General features: G+C 43.1%; 1 protein-coding gene across 1 annotated transcript in view; it reads right to left on the bottom strand.

Annotated features, from left to right (window-relative positions):
• Positions 1-27544, bottom strand: part of LOC311229905 (protein TASOR-like) — a gene marked incomplete at its 5' end in the record, with an annotated part of 180099 nt that overhangs the window by 100167 nt on the left and 52388 nt on the right. Inside the window, 2 exons of the mRNA XM_084315973.1 lie at positions 9866-10028; positions 17506-17651. Coding sequence (XP_084172099.1) covers positions 9866-10028; positions 17506-17651 — 309 coding nt within the window. The remainder of the gene's footprint in view (positions 1-9865; positions 10029-17505; positions 17652-27544) is intronic.

Genomic DNA, 27544 nt, shown 5'->3' on the forward strand with positions numbered 1-27544 from the left:
GTCTGTCAAACGCCTTCATGGCATCCAAAGACAGAACTGTGGACGGAGCTGTATTGTCTTTACTGTTATCGATTACATGCAACAGCCTCCTAAGATTATCTGCAGCCAGGCGCCCCGGGATAAAACCAGTTTGATCGCAGTGTACCAATACAGTCATAAATCTCTGCAGGCGACGGGCCAGCACCTTGGCAAACACCTTTAAATCGGCCCCGAGAAGACTCAAGGGTCTATAGCTACCACAATCATTGGGATCTTTGTCCTTCTTGAGAGGTAAAGAAATCAACGCCATATTGACATCTCTTGAGAACTCCCCTTGTTCGATAGCGTAATTGATCATATCGAGCATCAATGGACCCAGTTGGTCCCAGAAAGCTAAATACACTTCGGGTGGAATACCATCCCAGCCTGGTGCCTTACCCCTCTGCATTTCAGCAATCGTCTCCCTCAATTCCACAAGAGTGATCGGTTTCCCCAGTTCCTTGGCCTCTTCCTCAGAAATGTGGGGTATCTCAAGCCCGCCAATGAACGATTCAAATTTAGAGTCATCAAGATTAACCTCTGAGCTATATAACTGTGAGTAAACAACAAGCTTGATAATAATAAACAAACCTGTTCAGCTATAAAGAATGAGAGTACTGGAACAGTGTTAAATTCAAAGTGTTGTATTAACCAAAAAGAGGATCAAAATAAATGGGGCACCCCATAGCAATGTATGGTACAACAAAAATCATCTCAAACCAATAAGAACGGTCCTGTCAGCTTTACAGTCCATTAGCCCCAACATAAATGTTACCATGTATGTTTACCATGTATGTTCACCGTGTATAATGTTACCATGCCTATGTTACCATGTATGTTTACCATGTATAATGTACCGTGTATGATGTTACCATGTATGTTTACCATGTATGTTTACCGTGTATAATGTTCAGGCCTACCAGACCATGCAGCCTGCATGGTAGTTAGTAGTGTCCAATAACACTCAAACCTTTGAGTGTCCAAAAGGTGATAAGTCCTGGGTTGATCCACATCTTAGAAAAGGAAAGGAAAAAGAAGTAATCCACTGGGAAGCAACACTGCAGCTGACCGGTCCTTGGTTACTGAAGAATCTTTTAGGAGGCCTGGCAAAATCCCTCCTTCCTCTCACAATAGCAGTAGCAAACAAAACTCCATGAGGCCATGATTCCAATCCAAGATGGCCCCCTGATGGTTGGGACCGCCCCTAACCACACCCATACCTGGAATCTTAAAGGTCAAGTGACCGAAATATGCTGACATTGGCACATCCTAACATATTGGGCCCACACTTCATTTATCAACACATTGACATCTTCTTCATAAAGTAACGCATGTTACAGTATCTCAAGCCCGCCAATGAACGATTCAAATTTAGAGTCATCAAGATTAACCTCTGAGCTATATAACTGTGAGTAAAACTCTTTAAAAGTGTCATTGATCTTTTTCGAATCAGTAGTGACTGCACCCTGGCTCGTCTTGATCGAGGGGATATCCGAGAAATGATCATTCGAGCGTATTTTCATTGCCAATAGATGGCTAGGCCTGGAGCCGTGAAAGTAGTAATTTTGTCTTGTCCTATGCATCAAGAACTCAGACTGTTGTTTAAGTATGGAGTTTATTTCTTTCTTGACTATCTTACGTTGTGTGTTTAGTCGTTCACTATAGTTAGTTTGCAAGGATGCGTATAGGTCCGCATATAATGTTTCCAGTCCTTCTAGCTTTTTTGACCGGGATTTTCGCAAATTGGAGGCGAAAAGTGTGACATGACCCCTGATAAATCCTTTCAATGCGTTCCACAGGACCCTAGGGTCTTCGACTGTGCCAACGTTGATCTGCAAGAATTCAGCTAGTTTACTCCTGAACTCAGAACAGAAATCATCGTTCTTTAGCAAGGTTGAATTAAAACGCCATCTGGGAGCTCTCGCGGAGAGCCTGCCAAAGGTTGCCGTAAGGAAAATCCCCTTGTGGTCTGAGAGAGCCAAGGGAACCAATGAGACATCGAAACTATCAAACATATTAGGGGACGCGAATGCATAGTCTATTCGAGAGAAGGTTTTGTGTCTGGCTGACAGGTGAGAGTAATCCTTGAGGGTGGGATTGGATAAGCGCCATAGGTCTGCGAGCCCCGTGTCCTGGGCCCACATCCTGAGGGCCTTAGAGGACCGTTTTTGGTCGCTCGTTTCAGAGGACCCGGACCTATCCATCTCCGCATCCCAGCACGCATTAAAATCGCCACCCACAATGAGAGCGTATCCATTAAGTTCCAACATATTCTTCGTGATTGTATTATAGAATGCTGAATCAAATGTGTTAGGAGCATACAATGCTATTATTGCCATCTTCCTATGAGAGAACTCAACTTTTGCTATAGTAATCCTTCCCTCCGTGTCCGACCACACGTCCAGGACTTTGATATCAAGGTTACGTCTTGTAACTATGACGACTCCTTTCGTCTTATCATCGGCTGAGGATGAGGAGATAACGTGATATTGTCGATTTGCCAGCCTTGACACATCACCTACCAATAAATGCGTCTCACTAAGGAGAGCAATGTCAATATTTCTTCTCTTCAATAACCAAAGGACACTGGCACGCTTGTGTGGGGCATTAAGACCTCCTGCGTTCCAAATTAAAATATTCAATTTAGCCATGGTCGAGTTTGTCTAAATGCGTAGAGAACATACCAGTGCAGCCAGGCTGAGTACAGAGGCGCTGATCCAGGCGGGCCCAGACGGTCAATCTCAGGAGTTCAGAGGAGGAACAATCACACACATATAAGACAACAGTACATAAAACACAGAACAATACCACCCCAGTTACAACCCCCCCTCCTTCTACTCTAAACCAGCGTTTCCGTTAGCCGGTAATTACCGGTATTTGACCGGCAAAATCTGTTGAAGTCCGACATATTTAATCTCTCCGGTCATAGTGTCCGGTGAAAATAGTTCCCTCTGGGCACAGTTTGATTATTTGAATTGTATTTGGATGGGCTGGAGTTGGGTGGCCTATGCGATGAACGAAACAATCATTGCATTTGTTGTCGTTGCTTCGCTCAGCGAGAGCTTGCTGCTGGATTTGCGGAAGGCATGCAGCTGCAGACCCACAGAACCCACCAGCTTTGCTGGCACAGTGCGGTCCCCAGACCTGGAAAGCTGCTCTGCGGGTCTGCAGCTGGATGCTTCTTGCAAACTAACTGCGGCCGGCTCGCGCTGATAACAGCTTTCATTGTTGGACCGGCTGCTTGGTGGAGCAACGATGAAACGAATGTAATGAATCGTTCGTCGCATGGGCTATTTAATTTTGGCCTGTTTTGGTACGGTTCGGGTGGTCAAGTTGTGCTTGGAGGGAGTTGTTTTCACCGGACATTATGACCAGCACCAAGTCGTTGGGAGGTGGAGATATACATCACGCAAACCCACGATAATGTTGCCGTCTCTCTCTGCAAAATTTCTCAGTTCTTCGCTTGATATAATTAATACAAATGTCCAATATAACGGAATTCGTTAGCTCATAAAAATGTGATTATAACAGACTGCTGTTTAGTGTCGGACCGACTGCCCACATACGCGGTCTATTTTATTTCAAGTCAGCAGCAGCACGGAGTATCGAGGGACTTATTTTATTTGGAATATATTAATGACTGTATACGCAAAAGTAGCCTATAGTTTTAAGTAATAATATTATAAATCTACATGCCTTGAGGATGACATTCTTTATTCAATTGTTTTAAAGCTCAATAAACTATGACCGGAATTAATCTCATTTGTCCGGTAGATTGAAATCTTGCAGGTCACGGAGACCGGCAACAATTTTTTCTAACGGAAACCCTGCTCTAAACTCTAACCCACCCGTCCTATTATTAATACCCCTATACCCACTCCCCTCCCTATGCCCCATCCATTAAGGATGGTCATCTTCCTCTCATTACCCACTGGAGTCATGGATCCAATAAGACGTTCTCCACTCCGACCTCCCTCTAGATAAACCCCTAATTAAACCCCCACTAGTCCAATAAACACAAATAAAAATTTTATTCAATAAAGATATCGGTCGAAAACCACCGTGAGCCTTGGCCCTAACATGAGGCAACTATAATGGAAGAAATAGCCATTATTATATAATAACTCAACATCAACCCTGTAACCATCCTCTTCCGAGTCTGTGTATCAATGTCGCAACGTTATAGCATAAATGGATAAAGGAAAATTCAAAACAAAATCAAAGCATATCAGCAGTTAGTCTAAGGTAGTATCGGATCACAGTTAAATTGCTCATTCAAATGCCATTAAAACAGCGACAATAAGAGGAAAAGGAAAAAGAGGGTTATGGCTAAAGTGCAAGCAAAGCTAAACCTGACCCAGCCTGTTACCACATATTTTATGTATATTCGGTCGAGAGCCAACGTGAGCCTTGGCCCTAACATGACAACTATAATGGAAAAAATTTGCCATTATTATATAATTACTCAACATCAACCCTGTAACCATCTACCTCGGAGTCTGCATATTAATGTCGCAACGTTATAGCATAAATGGATAAAGGAAAATTCAAAACAAAATCAAAGCATATCAGCAGTTAGTCTAAGGTAGTATCGGATCACAGTTAAATTGCTCATTCAAATGCCATTAAAACAGCGACAATAAGAGGAAAAGGAAAAAGAGGGTTATGGCTAAAGTGCAAGCAAAGCTAAACCTGACCCAGCCTGTTATCACATATTTTATGTATATTCGGTCGAGAGCCAACGTGAGCCTTGGCCCTAACATGACAACTATAATGGAAAAATAGCCATTATTATATAATTACTCAACATCAACCCTGTAACCATCAACCTCGGAGTCTGCATATTAATGTCGCAACGTTATAGCATAAATGGATAAAGGAAAATTCAAAGCAAAATTAAGGCATATCAGCAGTTAGTCTAAGGTAGGATCGGATCAGTTAAATTGCGCATACAGATGCCATTAAAACAGCGATAATAAGAAGAAAAGGAAAATAGGGTTACGGCCAGAGTGCAAGCAAAGCCACACCCGACCCAACCTGTCATCATATATTGCATATTATGTATATTCAATCGACCTTCTACTACTGGAGCCCAAAGCTCAAAGCATCCTGGATATAAAAATAAAAGCATACAAGAAGTTAGTTAAGGACCGATCACCATTAAACTGTGCAAACCTATGTCACTTGAACAGCAACAACAACCAAAATACACAAACATTATCGGGTCTCGAATGTATCGACGCGGGTGATAGCCACAGCCCGTTAGCCAGCCCGAGGCCAGCGCGTAAGCTAGTGGTGAATCCGGCTAGCACGCTAGAGTACAATGATCAGATAGCTCGTTAGCCTCCAAAGAGCTCGGATGGGCAGCGGATAGTTAGCCTGTCTGGGCCCGACATCAAGCATTTGTGAATAGTCCGCAAATAAATATATCAATGTATTTAGGTCCACAACGCCAAGCCACTCACCCGACAAAGCTATCAAGCCACCGTCTCGGCCAACCCCCCGAGATATTCCTCCGCTTTGGCCAACGACCAAAATGAGCGAAGTTTTTTTTTTAATAATAATTTTATTTTTATTTTTTTAACTTTTTTTACTTTTTTTTTTTCATGTCAACGTTCACACGCACAATATATGCTTACCTAGGATTTGACTTGATTCAACAACAAAGCAGTCGGAGCAATGACAAGCCGAAAACTGTCGAAATTGTAGTTATTTGAAGTTTGGATTTTTTTTTTACGACTGAGGTAGGTAAATTAAATTTCTTGAGACTAAAGTACCGAAAAAAGGTACCGTTGGGTACCGGTATCGATTCACAGGTACCGGTACCGGTTCAAATGTGAAAGGTACCCATCCCTAGTCATCGCCCTTACATAGCACAGACAATCTTGCGGGGGCGAATAGCGTAGGCCTCAAGCCCAGTTTCCATAGCTTGGCCATGACCAGTTTGTATTCGCCCCTCTGTGCCTGAACCTCCGGCGTGAAGTCCTCGAAAATGGCCACTTTGTGATTGTCGAGACCCAGATCCCCCCTTCTGGCCCGGGCCGACCGCATGATGAGTTCTCTCTGCTGTAGCCTGTTTAGCTTGACGATGATGGGCCTCGGCTCCTTGCCCACACCAGGACTGGTCTTGCCCGCTCTGTAGGCCGACTCACACAAGGGCGGATCGGGAAAGACATCCTTCCCCAGTATCCTCTGCAGCAGCTCCGGCATGTTCTCCGAGAGACGTCCTCCCTCACTGCCCTCCGGTACACCGACAATCCTGATGTTGTATCGTCTCTCCCTGGACTGCAATTCCACAATTACCGACTGTAGTTTGGCGACGTCAGCTTGTGCAGCCAGCAGGGAGCTCTCTAGACCCTCCACCCTCTCGCCTTGTTGGGAGGCCTCAGCCGTTAGCAAGGCTACTTCGATAGCGTTAGCTGTGGTGGCAGCGTGCAGTGACTCCATATTTTCTTTCAACGGGCCCACCGCCAGCCCGATCTCCTCCGACATTGCCCGACGAAAGGTATCAAAAAGCTCCGCCTGCGCTTTCAATTGTGCATCGGCAAAGCGTGCCTCAAAGTCCGCATGGAGTTTGGTCACGACCGAGAGAATTTCGCTTATCTCAGGCGAAAGAGAGGACGGGCCCGGCGCCATTTTGTCGGCTGAAGCGTTGTTGGCTCTGGTTCCCGGCTTCGACATCACGAAAAGTCGAAAAAAGGTCGATGAAAGTGGTAGATGCTCGACCACTCAACAAAAAGATCAATAAGAAATAAAAAATAAAATAAAGACTAGTGGGGTGACAGTGTTTTCCGCACAATAATAGGGAGCTCCCGTGAAACACGTCTCACCCCATGAACGCCTGGCTCCGCCCCCCGGCCCTGTGTAGAATGCTAAAGTGGATTCTTACCAAAGATGTAGAGTTCAGTCCCGGTATAAAGTCAGAGTGGCTGGCGTGGTTTGAAACAACAAAATCTCTTATTGCATCATACCCCAATGGAGTAGAAAAGGTTCCGCTGGGAACACGTTACTTTAGGGCAACGCCCTTCTGTAATGTGTGCTTGAAAAACTCGATCAAACTTGAGATGAGTTAAAGACAAAAGTCTGTTTTATTTAGAAAAAGGGAGTACAAGAAGTTGAGCTCGATTTATAGTGAGTTCAACAAGAAAAAGATAGAAGAAATGCAAAAGGTGAAAGGAGCTCGTAAAACAGTATATGCATACATCAGTTTTTAATATACTTGAGCCCGTCGCGTCATAGCTTTTGGCAAAACACACCCCACCCTTCTGCAAGTTTCTAAATGTCCCAGCAATAGTTTCAAAACCCCCTCAGCAAAATGGGAAAGTACCTAACATGGCAACAGTTTCAAAAGCCCCCTTTCAAAGGCGGCTGGGTAGCGCAGCGGACTAAGCGCCTGCCTACCACCGCAGAGATACTGGTATCGAATCCAGCTGTCAGCGGTACCTCCGGCTTGGTCGGTCGCCATACTAACACAATTGGCAGTGTTAGCGGGTGGGAAGCCGGTGGGGTGTGTATCCTGGTCGTTGTAAACAGCGACTCCTACAGGTCGGTCGGGGCGCCTGCTCAGCGAGGGAGGGAACTGGGGGAAGTAGTGTGAGCCTCCCATGCGTTACGCTCCCCCAGTGAGAGTCCTCGCTGTCAGGTGAAAAGAAGCGGCTGGCTGACTCCACATGTATCGGAGGGGACATGTGATGGTATCCATCAACCCTCCCTAGACCGGCAAGTGGGGGGCAAATGTGTGCAACGACCAGGAAGGGGAGGGGGGAATTGGCATAACGACTAAATTGGGATGGGAGAAAAATACAGAAAAAAAAGGGGGAGAAGAAGTTGACCCAAAAAAAAAAAGCCCCCTTTCAACAACAGTTTCAAAATACTAGGGCTGACCACTATAAGTCGATTAGTCGACTAATCTGTCGAAAGGAGCCGTAGTCTACTGGCCAACCTTAGTCGAATATATAAAAAAAATATATATATAAAAAGATAATATTATTATTATTATTTTTTTTTATCATTCTTTCCAAAATAAAAGAGCCCTAGAAGCGTGGCTAACGCTAATGGCACACATACCAGAGGCTAACTGCCTACGAAAACAGGCACAGAGGCACTGAAAGAGGATTTCACCCATCTAATGAACACACTAGACTAGACAAATATCAAGATGTATCCATCACTGGACCAATTGCATGCTTTTGCAGAGGACAAGAAGCCTTCAGTCAGACATTAAGCACCCCCACAGCCCAAATGGAATGATACACAATTCAAAAATAAAAATTTAAATTTAAAATTTAAAATATATATATATTTTTTTACCAATAGTCGACTAACGGCAAATTTTGGCCAATCATAGTCGACCATCCAAATCCTTAGTCGGGGACAGCCCTACAAAATACCCACAGCAACAGGGAATGTCATCAATCAAATGTAATGCTGTGGTGGGGGAATAGCTAAGACGTATTGAACTCAGTCCCGTTTCTTTTGTCTCTTTTTCTTTTCTCTGGTCTCCTGCCTGGGGAGCACAGAGAGTGCAGACTGTGTAGCAGGAGTTGGCTCAGTTGGTGGGTAAATCCACTGGTAGTTTCCCCCGGGAGTTGGCATGAAGGTCTACATAGGTGGAGGTGACATGATGACAGGCGCATTCAGGGAGGGAGAGAGGTGTCTCTCCGCACTCACCGACAGGTTACGGTTGTCACGTTTCTTCGCCCAGTCTTTTCCATGGTGTTGAGGCCTGGAAGAACGGGAAGCCATTTCTTTAGGGTCACGCTGGCCTTGACCCTTAACAGTGTGTGAGATCTCAGTATTTGAATCCTGATTGGTATGGGCGATCTCTGCGCTTGAATCCTGGTTGGTCCGAGTGTCCTCAGTGCTTGAATCCTGGTTGTCTGGGTGGCCTCAGTGCTTGCATCCTGGTTGTCTGGGTGGCCTCAGTGCTTGCATCCTGGTTGTCTGGGTGGCCTCAGTGCTTGCATCCTGGCTGGTCTGGGTGGTCTTAGTGCTCGAATCCTGGCTGGTCCGGGCGATCTCGGCGCTTGAATCCTGGTTGGTGTGCGTGGCCTCAATGCTTGAATCCTGGCCGGTCTGGGTGATCTCCGTGCTTGCATCTCGGTTGGTCTGGCCGACCTCAGTGCCTGAATCCTGGTTGGTCCGGGTGTATCCAACGTCCCTATGTCCTTCTTTTGCCTGTATGCTTTACTTCTTTTGAATTAGCCCCCATGCTCCTCTGAATATTCTGTATTGCATCGAGTCCGGTCTGCGTGTTAGCTTGCATGTTAGCATCGATAGTGTTCTGTATTGCATCTAGCCCCATCTGTATGCTAGCTTGCATATTCATCGTGTTAGCGTCCATGTTAGCTTGTAGCTTCGTCACCCAGCCGGGCTGTCCCTCGCTGTTATCTAACGTTACGTTAGCTTGTTTTACCTGTTGCGTCATCTCCTCGTGTTGTACCTTTTCCTTTGTTGTATTTTCTTTGTCGGGAGTCGTTCTTCTCTCACTTATCCTCGAGTTTTGTGCACTGGGTTTTGTCATCGTTCACTTGTCTTCGGGTTGTTACTTTTTATCGTGTTTTAGAACATTTTATTACCTTTCTTGAATTTTTGGACCGGGAGCTCTGTCCTGCAGCTGCTTACCTGTTCCTCGCTAAACCGTAATTCAATATATATTTTTTTTTTTTTTTTTTTGCGAAGGTTCGAACGTCCGTTCGAAAAACCCTGACGAAGTTTGAATCTCAAAAACAGGCTTCGGGGACAGCCCTACTGGGGTGCATCTCTGGTCTATGAAAGCATATCAGTAACACTGCAACAACTGACAAACTCCCAATGGCCAGTCAGCCAGCCAGCCAGTCAAACAGACCTGTGATGGGGATGAGCACCCAGGGGATCTCGTCCTCGTCCTCCTCCCCGTCTCCCCTCCTCCACTGCACCGCTCCTACTCCCCTGGCTCCTCTGGAAGACGAGTCCCCGTGGGAGACGGGACTGAAGCCCTCCTGACTGCTGATGCTGCCTGCCGTCTGCTCCTGTTTACACACACATAACACAGAGTGGTTCCCGTCAGCACGTCCGCAGGGACCGAGACTGGAGCTCAGACATGTTAGACCCGTGACCAGGGACCCTCTGCGGTGGTTCCATGATTGGGGCATAAAGCAAAATGGGAAATGATTTTTACTATTTTACCATCGTTGGAAGTTAGCCCAGCGAGAGAATGTATACGAATGACTATTCGAATGATAAGTTTGACTCAAAGTGGTATCAGATGGCAGTCCAGGGCCTAATGGAATATGGGGGTCCTTTGCATGAAAAGTTTTTAGGTTCTAGAGTCAGCTGTTCTTAACCCGTTTAACCCTTTCACTACCACACTACCAAATGGTTAACCCTTTCACTGCGACAATACAGAATGTTAACCGTTTCACTACCACACTACAGACGGTTAACCTTAAAGGGGAACTATCTTATAAATGGCCTTTTTGAGTGTTTAGCATTGTTTCCTAGCTATGTGAACTTATATTAATATGATCTATGTCTCAAAATTCTCATATTGGTGCATTCTTCCAATTCTCCTCTCACAATATTCACCCTCACTGAACTGAGTCATCTGAAAATGTGCCTATCTGTGATGTCATAAAGACACTGCTGCATGTTAATGTTGAGATACAAGATGAGCTGCACACAGTGGCACCTGCACCTGCACCTGCAGCCCAGGCTCAAAACGGCTCGAGATCTTGAGGTAGAAAAATGCTGTTTTTGAGGACTTGATTAGAAATACAAAACAATGAATAAAAAATATATATATATTACAGAGGTGTTCCATAGACTCACAGGAATTGTGTAAAAGTGCCCAAATAGTGAAAGAAATAGTAAAATAGTTCCCCTTTAACCTTCTGTAGTGTGTGTGGTAGTGAAAGGTTAACCTTCTGTAGTGTGGTAGTGAAAGGTTGGGGCCGGCGGACCGCAGATGACATCACGTCATAAATCAATCTCTCTAGACTGTATGACAATGGTTTTTTTTTTTTTTATGTATCCAAGAGTAAAGACCCTAACCATGTCACAACAGCAGTCATAGTGTATATTTTCAGCAATATGTTTGTTTACCAATAGGTTAAAGTGTTATTAGTGAGACTTTAGTTTATGGAATGTCTTTATAATTTATCGAATATCCGGCATTTTTAATCAGCGTCGCTAAACATTTTGTAGTCATGCGGAGGGCATCCAGAGCTCTCAATGAGCGTTGACATTTCGAAAAACTGCCTTTCCCAGGCGATTCCAGCTCCGATTCCAGCTCCGAAGCCTGGAGCCTTATTTTCTGAAAATCCGCCTAAAATACATACCTAATTAAATGGAATATTGCTCCACTTCTACAAGGCCATTTGCATGTTCTTGGTATCTAGGGCAGTGGTTCTCAACTGGTCTAGCCTCGGGACCCAACATTTTCCTTAGTCATTAAGTCACGACACACATTTTTTAACCACTATGATTTGTTTAAATTTTCTTTTTGCAGTAATACACAATCTTTCATGCACTGTTAAAAACATGAAATAAACACAAAAAAGTGCAACAAAAGTGCAACTAGGGCTAAAAACCCAATGAAATAAAATTAGTATTATTATTACATGGCGTTTTAACATTTGCCAAAATGCTTGATTGTGATTGGTCAATAGCGCTCAGTTGCCCATAGCAGCGGTCAATTATTTCTCGATAATTCACCGCTGCTGCAATAATGGCCGCTGCTCGCAGCCGGAGCAATCAAGCCCACTGACACACCTGCCGACCCATGAGGCAATTAACCACAGAGGCCTGTTGTTTGTATAGCCTACTTTTCAAAACGACTGCATAAGTTACATCCACAATGGCCTACAGTTACAGTGTTGAGGATTTTAACATGAATGTCCCGACGAACGCCCCCTCAACTGGTCCAATTTCACCATAAATGGAAATGTCCAAATAAATTACCAGAAATGAGACCACGCTGTAAAAAAAATTTGTTAGTAAGTTAGCCATGTAATAAGCGGGATAATGTATAGCTATACTCGGTCATTGTCACAAAATCACTCTATAAGGCCAGCATTTCAAAACAGACTTGCATTGTGCGTGAGGCTGTTTATAGAGCTAAATCTATACTTTATAGTATTGCTATCTGTCCATTCTCATGGTCAATTGAGACCATAAAACGTCCCTTCAAAATGGCTTAAAGAAATAATTGTTTCATCAATACGTTCTCATTTTATAGCCTCGTGAATATAAGCGTTATATGGGATTTGGACTAGTATATTTCCTGGAAGGCGAGATACAGGGCGCTAAGCTAATAACATTAAATCAAACAGCGTTTTGGCACTACAGAAGCTAGAGCTAAAACGCTAAATGCATATTGTGGTATTCATGGTCCACCATGAATGCATGAAAGGGGGGGGGGGGGCGGTGCGGTCAGGTGGCGTAGCGGAGATTGCGTTCGTCACCAACACCGGAGACGCTGGATTCGCCTGTTCGAATCCAGCTCACAGCTCCGGCGTTGTCACCAGCTTGGCTGGCCGTTCACACTAATACAATTGGCTGTATTAGAGGGTGGGAAAGCTGGCGGGGTGGGTCCGGGTCGTTGTAAACAGCGACTCCTACAGTTCGGTCGGGGCGCCTGCTCAGCGCGGATAGGATCTAAGGGGGGTAGTGTGATCCAGTGAGATCCACTCAGTGAGAGTCCGCGCTGCCAGGTGAAAAGAAGCGGTTGATTGGCTGGACGTGTGTCGGAGGAAGCACGTGATAGCCTCCACTCTCCCAGACCGACTGTGGGGGGTAAGTGCGCAGCGACCAGGAAGGGGATTGGGAATTGGCATAACGACTAACATTGGGATGGGAGAAAATCGGAGGAAAAAGGAGGGGAACAAGATCAATAAAAAAAAAAAAAGGGGGGGGGGGGGACGTCGTTTCCGATTATTGATTACCAATAACCGCGTTAGCCTCAGTAGCCACATTCGCTGATCGCCTGGTTGGCTATCAAAGCAAGGCCCGATCAGCATGTAATTTACGTGAAAAAGATCTTACCGATTGGATCCCCAAAAGGATTCCCCAGTTATCGATCGCCATCTGGTAGATCGATATGTCCATTGGCTGATGATATATTCCTTTACTGCATAGTGAATTCGGCGTCGCAAAGGGTATTCCAAGCTACAGGCTACACGTATAGAATCCAGCTAACTGGAAACTCCATTTAAGGTCAAAGAAATTAATGCATCGTTCTGCCACAGGGAACACTGCATTATCGAGACAGCGCCCCTACGAGGATCTGGCCGGTAATGCACTTTTCAGAATTCGAAGAGTGGGGTAAATCTGCAGTGCCGCTCGGTGACATTGAGTAGGTTATTAAAATGGAATAAAAGCCAAAACAACCTTGCCACGGACATGTCCATGGTTGGCCCTCTACCGTTGGATTCGAAACACGGACATGTCCATGGTTGGCCCTCTACCGTTGGATTCGAAACACGGACATGTCCGTGGCCGGGCGGGAATGTGTTAACATAACAGACCTAAGTTTGGGGGAACTAATGGGATAACTGGGGTTGCAACAAAAGTGCAACTAGGGCTAAAAACCCAATGAAATAAAATAATAATAAATAATATGCTTCTTAGCAGACTTCTTAGCTTAACATAACAGACCTAAGTTTGGGGGAACTAATGGGATAACTGAGGTTGCAACAAAAGTGCAACTAGGGCTAAAAACCCAATGAAATTAAATAATAATAATAAATAATTATGCTTCTTAGCAGACTTCTTAGCTTAACATAACAGACCTACAGTAAGTTTGGGGGAACTAATGGGATAACTGGGGTTGCAACAAAAGTGCAACTAGGGCTAAAAACCCAATGAAATAAAATAAATAATATGCTTCTTAGCAAACTTCTTAGCTTAACATAACAGACCTAAGTTTGGGGGAACTAATGGGATAACTGAGGTTGCAACAAAAGTGCAACTAGGGCTAAAAACCCAATGAAATTAAATAATAATAATAAATAATTATGCTTCTTAGCAGACTTCTTAGCTTAACATAACAGACCTACAGTAAGTTTGGGGGAACTAATGGGATAACTGGGGTTGCAACAAAAGTGCAACTAGGGCTAAAAACACAATGAAATAAAATAAATAATATATCCTTCTTAGCAGACTTCTTAGCTTAACATCCCAGGGAACTAATGGGATAACTGGGGATGTTGTTTGCTCCTGACAAGTCTAAAAATCTGGGGTGATGGTAGACTAAACAACTCTGAGGTCATGCTCAATGTCCAATCTGTTCCTCTGCTTTGTCTTCAGCTGGACCAGAGCTGAGAAGCCACTTTCACAAAGATAGGTAGTGCAAAAGAAACATTTAAAAAAAAACATTATTATTAGTATTATTATACTTTTTTTTTTTTACACACATCCGCAACCCACTAAAAATGGGCCTGCGACCCACTTTTGGGTCGTGAACCACCAGTTGAGAAACACTGATCTAGGGACATCTATGGACCTCAGTGAATGTATTCCCAGTGTCCGAACTTGTGAGCGCGGTCTAACTTGACTATATAGGTGTTAACATCCCAATGTATGTGCTTCCCCAGTGTGTGTCTTGTCTCCATTTTGTTTCCTCCCTTCAGCCAGAACCCATCCTCCACCATTGGTCCCTGCTATGCCTGCCCTTCCATTGGTGGACTACATAGCAGCACAGCACTGATTGGTGGATGGGTTTCAAGACTCCAAGACCCAATCAAGAACCATCACCCACACCCACCACCCAATCCCGGATCACCACACCCTGTTAAAACATGGCTGCTCACTTCAGTCTTGCCTCTCTCTGGCATGAGGCTAGGCCTGGTGATATTTTGTAACATTGACTTTGATAATATTGCATTTGTTTATTGGCCTTTGTATTAGTGAAATTGCCTTTGTGTGTGTATGGCCACAGAGAGAGCATTGATAGCTAGATTGTTTTGTTGTATGTTTTATATTCTTGTATGTATCATTAATATGTGTTTTTCCCTCTTTTCCAGGAAGCACGGATGGGGTGAGCTGCCATTTCATTTGGATATTGTTTTCTCCTGTTTTGGTTAGGTAAGGGTAGTTTAGGTAATTTTTTTTTACCATAGATTAGGTTGGTTTATTTGGAGAATAGTGGTGTTTGTTTGTTGTTTTGGCCGTGGCTCACCCTTGAGTTACTTGTGCTTCCTTTGCATATCTCAATAAATATCATTGTGTTTACAAACCTGGTCCATCATTTCTATCAACCAACATTTATGTTACAGCCCTTTACCCTTAGACCCACAGGGGTCGTAACACTAGGCTTGCTTAAATTGTGATGAAACAAAGGAGAATATGAATTATGATTTTTCTTTGCATCTTTGACAGTGAATAACACCATGCTAAAAATGACCAAACATGAAAAACTGCCACTGAGCTCGTTCAGTACCTTCTTGAGATCATGTGTACAACAAAATCAAAGGAAATTAATAAAGGGAAGATGATTAAACAGGTTTTGTAGATACAGTACTGAATTCTCCCATCCGGACCAATGCAATTTGAAATATTATTATAGAATATAGAATAGCAGGCCTATAAATTACTTTATTATAGCCAATTTGCATATTTATTGATTGGGCTTATCAAAATAAAGTTTGGTTCCGGTTGCCGACCGACCCTGCCGATTTAGGTGCGACCCAAATTATTGTATGAGTTTAAAAAATATATATTTTAAAGTTACAAAAGAAAATATATATATATATTTTTTTTTTACAAAGTTTCGTTAAATCTTAGTCAAAAAGTGCAGTCGATGTCAATAATGAGAATATATAAAAAGCAAGTATTTCACAATATTTGCACAGCTCTCTGACGTCAGGATATTTAGTGAGTAGTATTTAGGGGTGGAATTTTTTTTTTTATCTACTTTTTCTCCCCATTTTCTATTTTTTCCCCCATCCCAATTTCGTATTATCCAATTCTACCCTCCCCTGTCTCTAACGTTGTTAGACCATGCCTCCCACTGGTCGGCTGCAATGTGGATGAAGCCTTGCATCACGTGTCCCCTCCGGTACTCGAGGAGGCATCCCTCGCATCTTTTCACCTGCACAGCGCGATCTCTCAGTGGCGAGGAGTAACGCGTGGGAGGCTCACGCTGCCCCCGATACTTCCTGATTCTGCTGTACAGGCGCACCAACCGACCTGTAGGAGTCGCTGTCCACAACGTCCGATCCCCACCCACCGGATTTCCCACCCCCTAATACTGCCAATTGTATTAGTATGAACGACCAGCCAAGCCGGAAGCAACGCAGAGAGCTGGGCTCGAACCCAGCATCTCCTGCGTTAGTGGCGAGCGCCTTGCCCACTCGCCACTTAGCCGTCCCTAGGGGTGGCATTTTTAATACTACTACCTTTGTACATTGTACTTTTGTAGTACAGTGTCTTTGTATTTTAACCTTTAGTATTATGGATATTAAACATGCTGGCAGAGTACATGCATCCATGTTGTCGTGAGCATTTTAATTAAATAAAGAAATTCCCTATCCATAGTCGCCGTGGAAAAAAAAATAAAAATAAAATAAAATAAATTCCCTACCTACCCATGGCCTTAACTGACAACCAACAGGAACCAAACTATTTATTTTTTTACTTTCAAATGGCCAAGTTCAATTTGGATTTAGTATCACCAGGTGTGCATGGAGAACAGATAATGAAATCTACTGTATGTACAGTAGGTTTTTTATTCTTGCAAGAGCGCCGCCATTTTAGAACTGATTTCAAATCGGATGGTTGCTAAATGCTCAAAATAGGGGAGACAAACTAACTGCGCTCCAATATAGGCCAATAACAATTCAGTTTTGTGGTGTATAATCCAGAGTAATAAGAAAAATAAAAAATAATAATTAGGAAGTAATTTGCTTGAAGAAAGCTGGAGGCCTTTGGGAAGTGTAGTTTTGAAAAATGCCAACGCTCATTGAAAGCTCTGGATGTCCTCTTCTCAAAATGACTACATTCACAGACAGCCGGTAATTCAAAATGGACGATTTCTGTGATAACAAAAACATTTTTTAAACTAAAATCGCACTAATAACACTTTAACCTATTGGTAAACAGACGTATTGGTGAAAATATACATTATAACTGCTGTTGTGACATGATGGTTAGGATGTTTATTCTTGAATACGTTTGAAAAGAAAAACGATAATTATGTCAGACAGTCTGGAGAGCTTGATTTATGACGCGATGTCATTTGCGGTCGGGCCCCGGACCGCACGGGCGGAAGAGGTTAAGTGTAATGGACGTTCATCTATATGTAAAGGTTACGTGCTGCAGCTTTAACTTAACCATTTCTGCATCTGGCTTGCCATTGGCCAAGAACAGCTCATTAGCATTCTTAGACATTCCCGATTGAAACCAATGGGCAGGGCTGCCAATGAGTTAGCTTGTGGCGAGCAATTCTCCCATGCATTTGGATAATGACTGTGGTCTCGTGTTACAGGATCCACTGTGATTGGCTGTTACCTCGAGCTCCTCCTGTTTCCTCAGGTCGATGTCACACATGGTGGGCAGTCCCAGCTTACTGACCACCCTTTCGAATGACAGGCCCTCACTCTGCCTCTCCACCTCCTCCTCAGACGGGCTCTTCAGATTGGCAGATCCCATGGACGCTTAGGGGGACAGGAAACAGATTTTTGGTTCAGAGTCGACATTTGACCTTGATTGATTGAAAACTTTATTAACAGATTGCAGAATGGGTACAGTACAGCTCAATACATACAATTGTTAAGGGGATGCAGACCAGAGAAAGACTTTCATCTTGTTTACATCAGGGTCCACCATTTTCAATCCATCATAACATATATGACATACACGACATACAGATAGACAGTAATAATAATAATAATAATAATAATAATAATAACTTTATTTGTATAGCACTTTTCATACAGAGGTTGCAGTTCAAAGTGCTTCACAACAGTAAAAAATACAGGCATAAGCGAGCATAAAAAGATAGACAGGTAGAATCACAGTGTTTCACATTAGGATCTAGCATCCCAATAGGCTCTCCGCTTACAGTTTTCAGTAACACAAATAGTAAAAATAGTTTAAAATGATTCAGTTTAAAAATAGTCAAATAAAAATTAAATAAGATAAAATAAAAATTATAGAATAGAACGGACATAAAAAATACAGGCATGCCATAAGCATAGTGTTTCTACTAACAGCCAGGACACAGTTAACCTGGTTCTACTACAGCCAGGACACAGTTAACCTGGTTCTACAACAGCCAGGACACAGTTAACCTGGTTCTACTACAGCCAGGACACAGTTAACCTGGTTCTACAATGCTACAGCCAGGACACAGTTAACCTGGTTCTACAATGCTACAGCCAGGACACAGTTAACCTGGTTCTACTACAGCCAGGACACAGTTAACCTGGTTCTACTACAATGCTACAGCAATGCTACAGCCAGGACACAGTTAACCTGGTTCTACAATGCTACTACAGCCAGGACACAGTTAACCTGGTTCTACTACTACAGCCAGGACACAGTTAACCTGGTTCTACTACAATGCTACAGCACTAACCGACGGACATAAAGGCATGAGCGAGCATAGCAAATAATAAGAATAGTTTAAAATGATTCAGTTTAAAAATAGGCATCAGTAAGAAGTAAAAAGTGCAATAAAAATACAGGCATGAGCGAGCATAGCAAATAATAAGAATAGTTTAAAATGATTCAGTTTAAAAATAGGCATCAGTAAGAAGTAAAAAGTGCAATAACCGACACATGAATTTGATAGGCAGTGTAAAAGAGTAGGCAGGGTAAGAATAAATACAAGTTGTGTCAGGATATCCCTGATGTTTCCTCTTGCCACTAGGTGGTAGCAGATATCTATCAGTGAAATGCCTGAGCAAAGAGATAGGTTTTAAGCTGTCTTTTAAAGATGTCTAGCGAGTTGGCTTCCCTGATGTTTTGGGGTAGTTTGTTCCATAGTTTTGGGGCATAGTTGATAAAGGCTGCATTACCGATCCTCTTTTGACTGCTTCTGGGAGCCTCTAGTAGTCCAGCAGCTGATGATCGCAGTGTTCTTGCTGGTGTGTAATTTATTAGAGTGTTGGCGATGTAGCTAGGTCCCTGTCCATTTAGAGCTTTGTATGTAAGGAGAAGGACCTTAAAGTCAATTCTAAATGTTACAGGAAGCCAGTGTAAAGCGGCTAAGACTGGACTAATGTGCTCTCTCCTTTTGGTTCTAGTTAGCAGTCGGGCTGCAGAGTTTTGGATTAGCTGAAGCCTCTCTGTGGTTTTCTTAGGGAGACCTGTGAAAAGTGCATTACAGTAGTCTAACCGGCTAGATATGAATGCATGAATTAGCTTCTCAGCATCGTTCTGATTAATAAATGGTCGTACTTTTGCTATATTTCTGAGATGGAAGAACGATGTTTTCGTCACTTTGCTAATATGAGAATTGAAGTTCAGTTCTGAATCTATGACAACCCCAAGACTAGTGACCTCAGATTTGATCCAAGGGGTTAGTCCCCCCAGGTTCTTTATTAATGTTTCTTTTTTAGTTTTGGAGCCGATAATTAGAATTTCAGTTTTGTTCTCGTTTAGTTTCAGGAAGTTCTTACTCATCCATTTATTTATTGCCAGTAAGCAGTCTGTAATGGAGCTAATCGCTGTATCATTTGGTTCAGCAGATATGTACAGTTGTGTATCATCCGCATAGCTATGGAAATCTACATTATGTTCTCTGATGATATCACCCAGCGGTAACATGTAAAGGGAGAAGAGTAAAGGACCTAAGCAACTCCCTTGTGCAACTCCATAGTTGTTGTCGTATATATCAGACATGTGATCTCCTAGTTTAACATAGAATTTCCTCCCTCTGATGTATGTTTTAAACCAGCCTAGCACATGGTCTGAGAAACCGACATGGTTTTCAAGACGATCGATTAGAATATCGTGATCGATTGTATCAAATGCTGCACTGAGATCTAACAGGATAAGGATGGAGATCTTATTCTCGTCAGAGTTTAGTCTGAGGTCACTGATTATTTTGGTGAGGGCAGTTTCAGTGCTATGATATTTTCTGAATCCTGACTGAAATTCTTCTAAGATGTTGTTTTCTTCAAGAAAGGAATTTATTTGAACTGAAACTATCTTTTCAAGTACTTTACTAATGAATGGTAGGTTGGATATTGGACGATAATTTGCCATTTCATTACTATCCAAGTTAGGTTTTTTTAGTAATGGCTTTACAACTGCTGTTTTAAAGGCATCCGGGAAAATACCAGTCCTAAGGGAAGTGTTTATGATATCTAGCACAGGGCTTGAAACACTATTAAATACCCGTTTGAAGAAAGCTGTAGGTATAGGGTCAATGTCTGAGGTGGAGGAGTTACATTCTGAGACAGTTTTGCAGAGTACATCTAATGTGATGCATGTGAAACTTCTCATGGTTACATTGCACGGTTTGCCGCAATCAACTTTATTTCCATCATGAGTAATGCTGGCCCTGATCAAGGTTATTTTGTTGTTAAAGAATAGTGCAAGTTCTTCACACTTAACCGTTGATGACTGAGGAGGTGTAGGGGCAGTGTTGAGTAGTACATTAATAGTGGAAAAGAGGATTCTGGAGTTTCCAGCATTTTCTGTAATGATTTTAGAGAAGTAATCTTTCCTTGCTGAGCGGATGGTTTTATTATAAGCAGTTAAAGCATCTTTGTATATATCACAGCATATGGTGGTTTTTGTTTTTCTCCATTTTCGCTCCGCTGCACGACATTTCCTTTTTTCTTCGTTGACCGTATTATAGTTTAACCAGGGCGAGGCTCTAGTTTTCTTCTTTTTCGTTTTTAATGGGGCGACAGAATTTAATATAGATGACATTGCATCAGAGATTTTCTACCATTTCATTTAGAGAGCTGTCATGATTGTGTGCAGGTTCATGTAGTCTGATAAGATCAATGAACTTTGATTCAGCTTTGTCGTTTAGGAGCCTCTTTTTAACTATGATTTCTTTTTTTGTTTTAGTAAGGGTTATTTGAGTATCAAAAAATATACAGTGATGGTCGGAGAGAGGTAATTCAGTTATTGAGACATTTGTTATGCTTAGCCCAGTTGTTGTTATAACTAGGTCTAGTGTATTCCCAAGCCGGTGAGTTGCATTTGGTATATGCTGTATTAGGTCAAAGCTATCCAGTAGATTTTTTAGTTCCATAGTTTTGGAGTCTGTTTTCTTATTAAAATGGATGTTCAGGTCTCCATTTAGGATCACCTTATCATATCCGGTAACACAGTGAGATCAGTTCAGAGAGCTCCTGTATAAATATTGGTGAGTGTCTAGGCGGGCGGTATATTGTGACAATAATAGTTTGATTCTGTTTTTAGTTCAATGGCAAGATATTCCATTGACATGAACTCGCCTAGTTCTATGATTCTAAACAAGAGTTTTGAGGAGAAGATTGCTGCAACTCCTCCGCCCCTTTTATTTTTTCTGGGTATTTGAAAAAAGTTATAGTCTGGTGGACAAGCTTCTATCATTATTGATGTAGCTGTGTCATTATTTAGCCATGTCTCTACTAGGCAGATGCAATCTAAGTTATTTTCTTTAATCAGATAATTTACTAAGAAAGTTTTATTATTCAGTGATCTGACATTTAGGAGAGCTAATTTTATTTGTTGGACTTCTTTAGAGGAGGTCTGCTTTGGCTTGACCGTGATGGCCCTGAGGTTAATAGCAGGTAAACGCATTGATGGTGTATATTTTTCACCATGCCATTGGCTGGTTAGGATTACTTGTATGTTTTGAGAGATGGCATGGCAATTGTGCTATTCTGTACCGTACTGACTGTTCTGTGCTTTCGGGGACATTTGATCAGACGAGATGGCCTTGTGTGATATGGGGGGGGACGGGACGTCTTGTGCTGCTGTAATCCGTGGTGAGATTGTGTCCTTCATGATTATCTCTCGTGCTGGTGTGAGCTTAATATTCTTGGAGGCCATCAAGGCATGACGCATGTTTGCTGATAGGAGCTTTGAACCTAAGCGATTTGGGAAGAAGCCATTTCTTTGAAAACGTTCTGGGTTATTCCAGAAAACATTGAAGTTGTCAATGAATTTCAGGTCGTGTACGAGACATGCAGCCCCTAACCATGAATTAAATTTTAGGAGTCGACTGAATGCTTCCTGTCCTCTGCGAAAGCATGCAATTGGTCCACTGATGGACACATCAGTGTTTGTGTACACAGACTGATGTTTGTCTAGTGTGTTCATTAAACGTGTGAAATCGTCTTTCAAAGTCTCTGTGCCAGTCTTCTTTCGCAGGATGTCAAACGATCCAGAGTGAATGACAATTTTTCTTATTCCCGGTCTGATTAGTGTTGGAAGTTTTTCGGCCAGCTCTTTGACAGATGTATTGTCTAGACAGATATTTTCTGTGTTTGCCATCTCCACATACCTTGTTGTGGAATCTCCAATCAGTATACAGTCTATTTTCTGTGTGAGGTTAGCATTTTTCTTTCCAACAGTTTTGGGGCCGTTTGTTTTTGGGCTAGGCCTAGTCTGCCGGTTCTTTCCACAGTCCTGTGGCCTTGGTGAAGCCTCGTTAGCCTTCTCAATAGCCGGCATGTTAACGCTGGTCCCGTACCTTCGGCGTTGGCTACCGCGACGTTCTCGGCGCATGATAGTCTCTTCGTTGTTAGCCGTTCGCTCGGTCTGGGTCGTGTTTGCTAGCCGTGTCGCTAGTGGCTCTGTTTTCCTCGTCGTCTCGTCGTTAGCGTGTGCTCCGATGTGCCGGCTGTTAGCTTCGCTAGCATTAGCGTGAGCTCCGGCATGCCAGCTGTTTGCTTCGCTAGTGTTAGCGTGAGCTCCGGTATTCTTGCTATTAGCGTCGTTAGCGTGAGCTCCGTTTTGCCCGCTGTTTGCTTCGTTAGCGTTGTTACCCACGCTTCTATGTCTCTTTGCTTTGGGTGTTGATATGCATGTTTCTGAGAGTAGGTTGAAACTATTTCTTGGCGGTACCGGGGGTGAGGTCCTGGTTCGTTTTTTTCTCTTTTTTTCCTTGACGGTGATCCACTGCTTTGGTCTAGCTCCTTGGTTGTGCCAAGGACCGTCTTTTGGGTGGTGCTGTTCTGTAGCTGCTAGCATAGGCCAGGTTTCAATCATGGTATTGTTGGCTATATTTGTAGTAGCTTCAAGCATAGAGTCAAGGAATTGCTCATTCTGCTGTATTTGGTACAGGGTAGAAACCCGAGCCTCCAGCTTTACAATCTTCATACGCATCTTCAAGCAATTAGTACATTCTGTGGGAGAGTCGAGTCCCGGCATATTCCCTTATTTCCTGTCTTTTCAGGTTAGGCTAAACTGAAGCTAAGCTAGGTACTTAGCTGGTGGTGGTGGTGGTGATGATGATGATGGTGGTGATGGTGGTGGTGGTGGTGATGGTGGTGGTGGTGGTGGTGATGGTGGGTCACTCACTTCACATCCGGGGTCTTTATGAAATATCATACAGGAGAGCTGTCTGTTGCTCTCTCCTAAACGGGGCAGCTTCCGTCGCTCTCTCCTACACGGGGGAGTTCCGTTGCCCTGGAGCTGTGCTATTACTCAGACAACCAAAACCACTGTCGTCTTCCGTCTCGTTAAAACTCAAAATGAAGTATGAAGTATTCTCGCCTTTCATAAATATCCTCGACTTCAGCAGTGCCCGACATAGTCCTTTGTGTGTAGCTGATAAGACGGAGACTTCTTCATTTCGCCTGTCCTCCCACGGAGAGATCCCGCTACTCGTCCTTTCGGTGAAGTACTGCGGTCATAAATCTAAATAAATAAATTCACAGTTCTGGAGAAGTACCATGGAACTGGGAGTTAACATACAGAGTATTTAGAGTTGAAAGGGCTATAATAAATCATTAAGGTAGCGATAGGTAGAAAAACACGGAGCGACAGTGAAAAGCAGCTTGCATAGCAGAAGCAGGAAGTACTGCTACATCTATACATTTATGACATACCAGATTTGCAAATACAGTACTGTTTGTGATACAAAAATAGTCTAGAAAAGAGAGTATACATTTGACGTAGAAACTGTACATTGGAGGAGGTTGGGTAGGTGGGGTGGGGGGGGGTTGGGTGGGTGGGGGGGGCTGTACATTGGAGGTGGTTGGGTGGGTGGGGGGGGGGGTAGGAGGGGTGGGTGGGGGACACTGTACAACTGTACAAGCAAAACTGTACATTTGAATATTGACGAAACCATACTTGGTCATTTACTGTACATTGGAGAGGGTTGGGTTACGACATTTACAGGGGCCAGTTTCGAATTGCAGTCTCCCGTAGGTGCTCTTTGAGAGTCGTTTTGAAAGTGGGTAGTGATTCACATTCCTTTACAGCTTTGGGTAGGGCGTTCCACATTGATGTGGCATAATTGCTAAACGTGTTTAGTCCCTTGTTTGAGCCGAATCTGGGTTTTAACATGATTTGTGGAGCTCCCTCTGGTGTTGTGATCGTGGTATTCACTGACCTTTTGGGAAGTATTTTGACATGTACATGGGTACCTTGGTCGTGTAGTGTATCTTGTAGACCAGGCCCATTGCAAGTTGCTGTACTCTGTCGTCTACTCTAAGCCATCCTAGGTTGTCAAAGTGGGCAGGGGAGATGTGCCAGCAGCCACCAGAGAGCCATTCCGTTTCCCTCCTGATGGGATTAATCTTTAATTCAACCTGGAAGCAAAGTGGTGCGAGTGACACCCACCCAAATTCTGGGAGGGGGAGAGTTGTATATTGCTGTTGCACTTTACTGTTACATTTGCACTCTGGTTGGATGCCAACTTTATTTTCGTTGTACTGTACTTGTGCTGTATGATGACATGAATACATTTGAATCTAATCTAGAGATAATCACATGAACCCTCATTCTGACTGGAGATCAATCAATCTCTCGATTGGAGATAATCACCTGAACCTCATTCTGACTGGAGATAATCACCTGAATAACCTCATTCTGACTGGAGATCAATCAATCACTCGATTGGAGATAATCACCTGAACCTCATTCTGACTGGAGATAATCACCTGAATAACCTCATTCTGACTGGAGATAATCACCTGAATAACCTCATTCTGACTGGAGATAATCACCTGAATAACCTCATTCTGACTGGAGATAATCACCTGAACCTCATTCTGACTGGAGATAATCACCTGAATAACCTCATTCTGACTGGAGATAATCACCTGAATAACCTCATTCTGACTGGAGATAATCACCTGAATAACCTCATTCTGACTGGAGATAATCACCTGAACCTCATTCTGACTGGAGATAATCACCTGAACCTCATTCTGACTGGAGATAATCACCTGAATAACCTCATTCTGACTGGAGATAATCACCTGAATAACCTCATTCTGACTGGAGATAATCACCTGAACCTGATTCTGACTGGAGATAATCACCTGAATAACCTCATTCTGACTGGAGATAATCACCTGAACCTGATTCTGACTGGAGATAATCACCTGAATAACCTCATTCTGACTGGAGATAATCACCTGAACCTCATTCTGACTGGAGATAATCACCTGAATAACCTCATTCTGACTGGAGATAATCACCTGAATAACCTCATTCTGACTGGAGATAATCACCTGAACCTGATTCTGACTGGAGATAATCACCTGAATAACCTCATTCTGCCTGGAGATAATCACCTGAACCTCATTCTGACTGGAGATAATCACCTGAATAACCTCATTCTGACTGGAGATAATCACCTGAATAACCTCATTCTGACTGGAGATAATCACCTGAACCTCATTCTGACTGGAGATAATCACCTGAATAACCTCATTCTGACTGGAGATAATCACCTGAACCTCATTCTGACTGGAGATAATCACCTGAACCTCATTCTGACTGGAGATAATCACCTGAATAACCTCATTCTGACTGGAGATAATCACCTGAATAACCTCATTCTGACTGGAGATAATCACCTGAACCTCATTCTGACTGGAGATAATCACCTGAATAACCTCATTCTGACTGGAGATAATCACCTGAACCTCATTCTGACTGGAGATAATCACCTGAATAACCTCATTCTGACTGGAGATAATCACCTGAATAACCTCATTCTGACTGGAGATAATCACCTGAACCTCATTCTGACTGGAGATAATCACCTGAATAACCTCATTCTGACTGAAGATAATCACCTGAATAACCTCATTCTGACTGGAGATCAATCACCTGAACCTCATTCTGACTGGAGATAATCACCTGAACCTCATTCTGACTGGAGATAATCACCTGAATAACCTCATTCTGATTGGAGATAATCACCTGAATAACCTCATTCTGACTGGAGATAATCACCTGAATAACCTCATTCTGACTGGAGATAATCACCTGAACCTCATTCTGACTGGAGATAATCACCTGAATAACCTCATTCTGACTGGAGATAATCACCTGAATAATCACCTGAATAACCTCATTCTGACTGGAGATAATCACCTGAACCTCATTCTGACTGGAGATAATCACCTGAATAACCTCATTCTGACTGGAGATAATCACCTGAACCTCATTCTGACTGGAGATAATCACCTGAATAACCTCATTCTGACTGGAGATAATCACCTGAACCTCATTCTGACTGGAGATAATCACCTGAACCCTCATTCTGACTGGAGATAATCACCTGAACCTGATTCTGACTGGAGATAATCACCTGAACCCTGTTACGAGCTACAAGTTACCGTCAATCTCAACACCTCTGTGAGACGGACCCTGTCGCCGCTCGGTCCCCCTCCGTGAGATCGCTACTTCTCATGTCAGTTGCAGAGTCTTTTTTACTCCAAATCACTTTCCTATATTTTAGTTATCAATTTCACTTGAAATGTAACCGACGAGGTTGTTATTCTCGTTTGTAATAAACAGAATCTCTGCGTAAGAGAACCCCCTTCCTTTGAGCATAATTTTGGCTTACAGCAAACTTTTTAATTATTTATAGACCAGGTGCACGAACACTCAACACAATGGGACTCTAGTAAGAGTACAGACATGAGCATACTGAATAACTATAAAAAGGTGTAAAGTTAGAATCAATAAAAGCAATTAAATGAATCTGTTAAATGGCTTTACCAAGGATATCTTTCCAGGAAAGGGCCCCTTCTCATGACAGGAACATGTTAGAGAAACCTCATTTGAGTAGACTGCCTTTGTTCTCTCCGAGACATTACGTCTCATCTGAGTAAACAGTCTCTCGTCTCCTTTTAGTCAGGAGTGGTTTCTGAGCATGTTTTTTAGTCAAAGGGGCCCCGTCTCTTAAGTGCCCGCACGCTTAGACGCTGACAGGTGTCACCTTTAGGTAGAATGCTTCTCTTCATAAAGCATCCTTACCGCTGGTGTAGATTCAGTCCCAGAAACAATAAAAGAGCTTTTACTGATTCATCACTCTGATGGAGAGCTAAGGTTGCACCCTAAGGAGCACGATTACTGTGAGACAAAAACTCTTGTACCGCGTGTGGTGGAAAAACTCAAATCGAGAAAAAGG

The sequence above is a fragment of the Notolepis coatsorum genome, assembly GCF_963971535.1.
Source record: "Notolepis coatsorum genome assembly, chromosome: 6".
In the NCBI taxonomy this organism is placed as follows: domain Eukaryota; kingdom Metazoa; phylum Chordata; class Actinopteri; order Aulopiformes; family Paralepididae; genus Notolepis; species Notolepis coatsorum.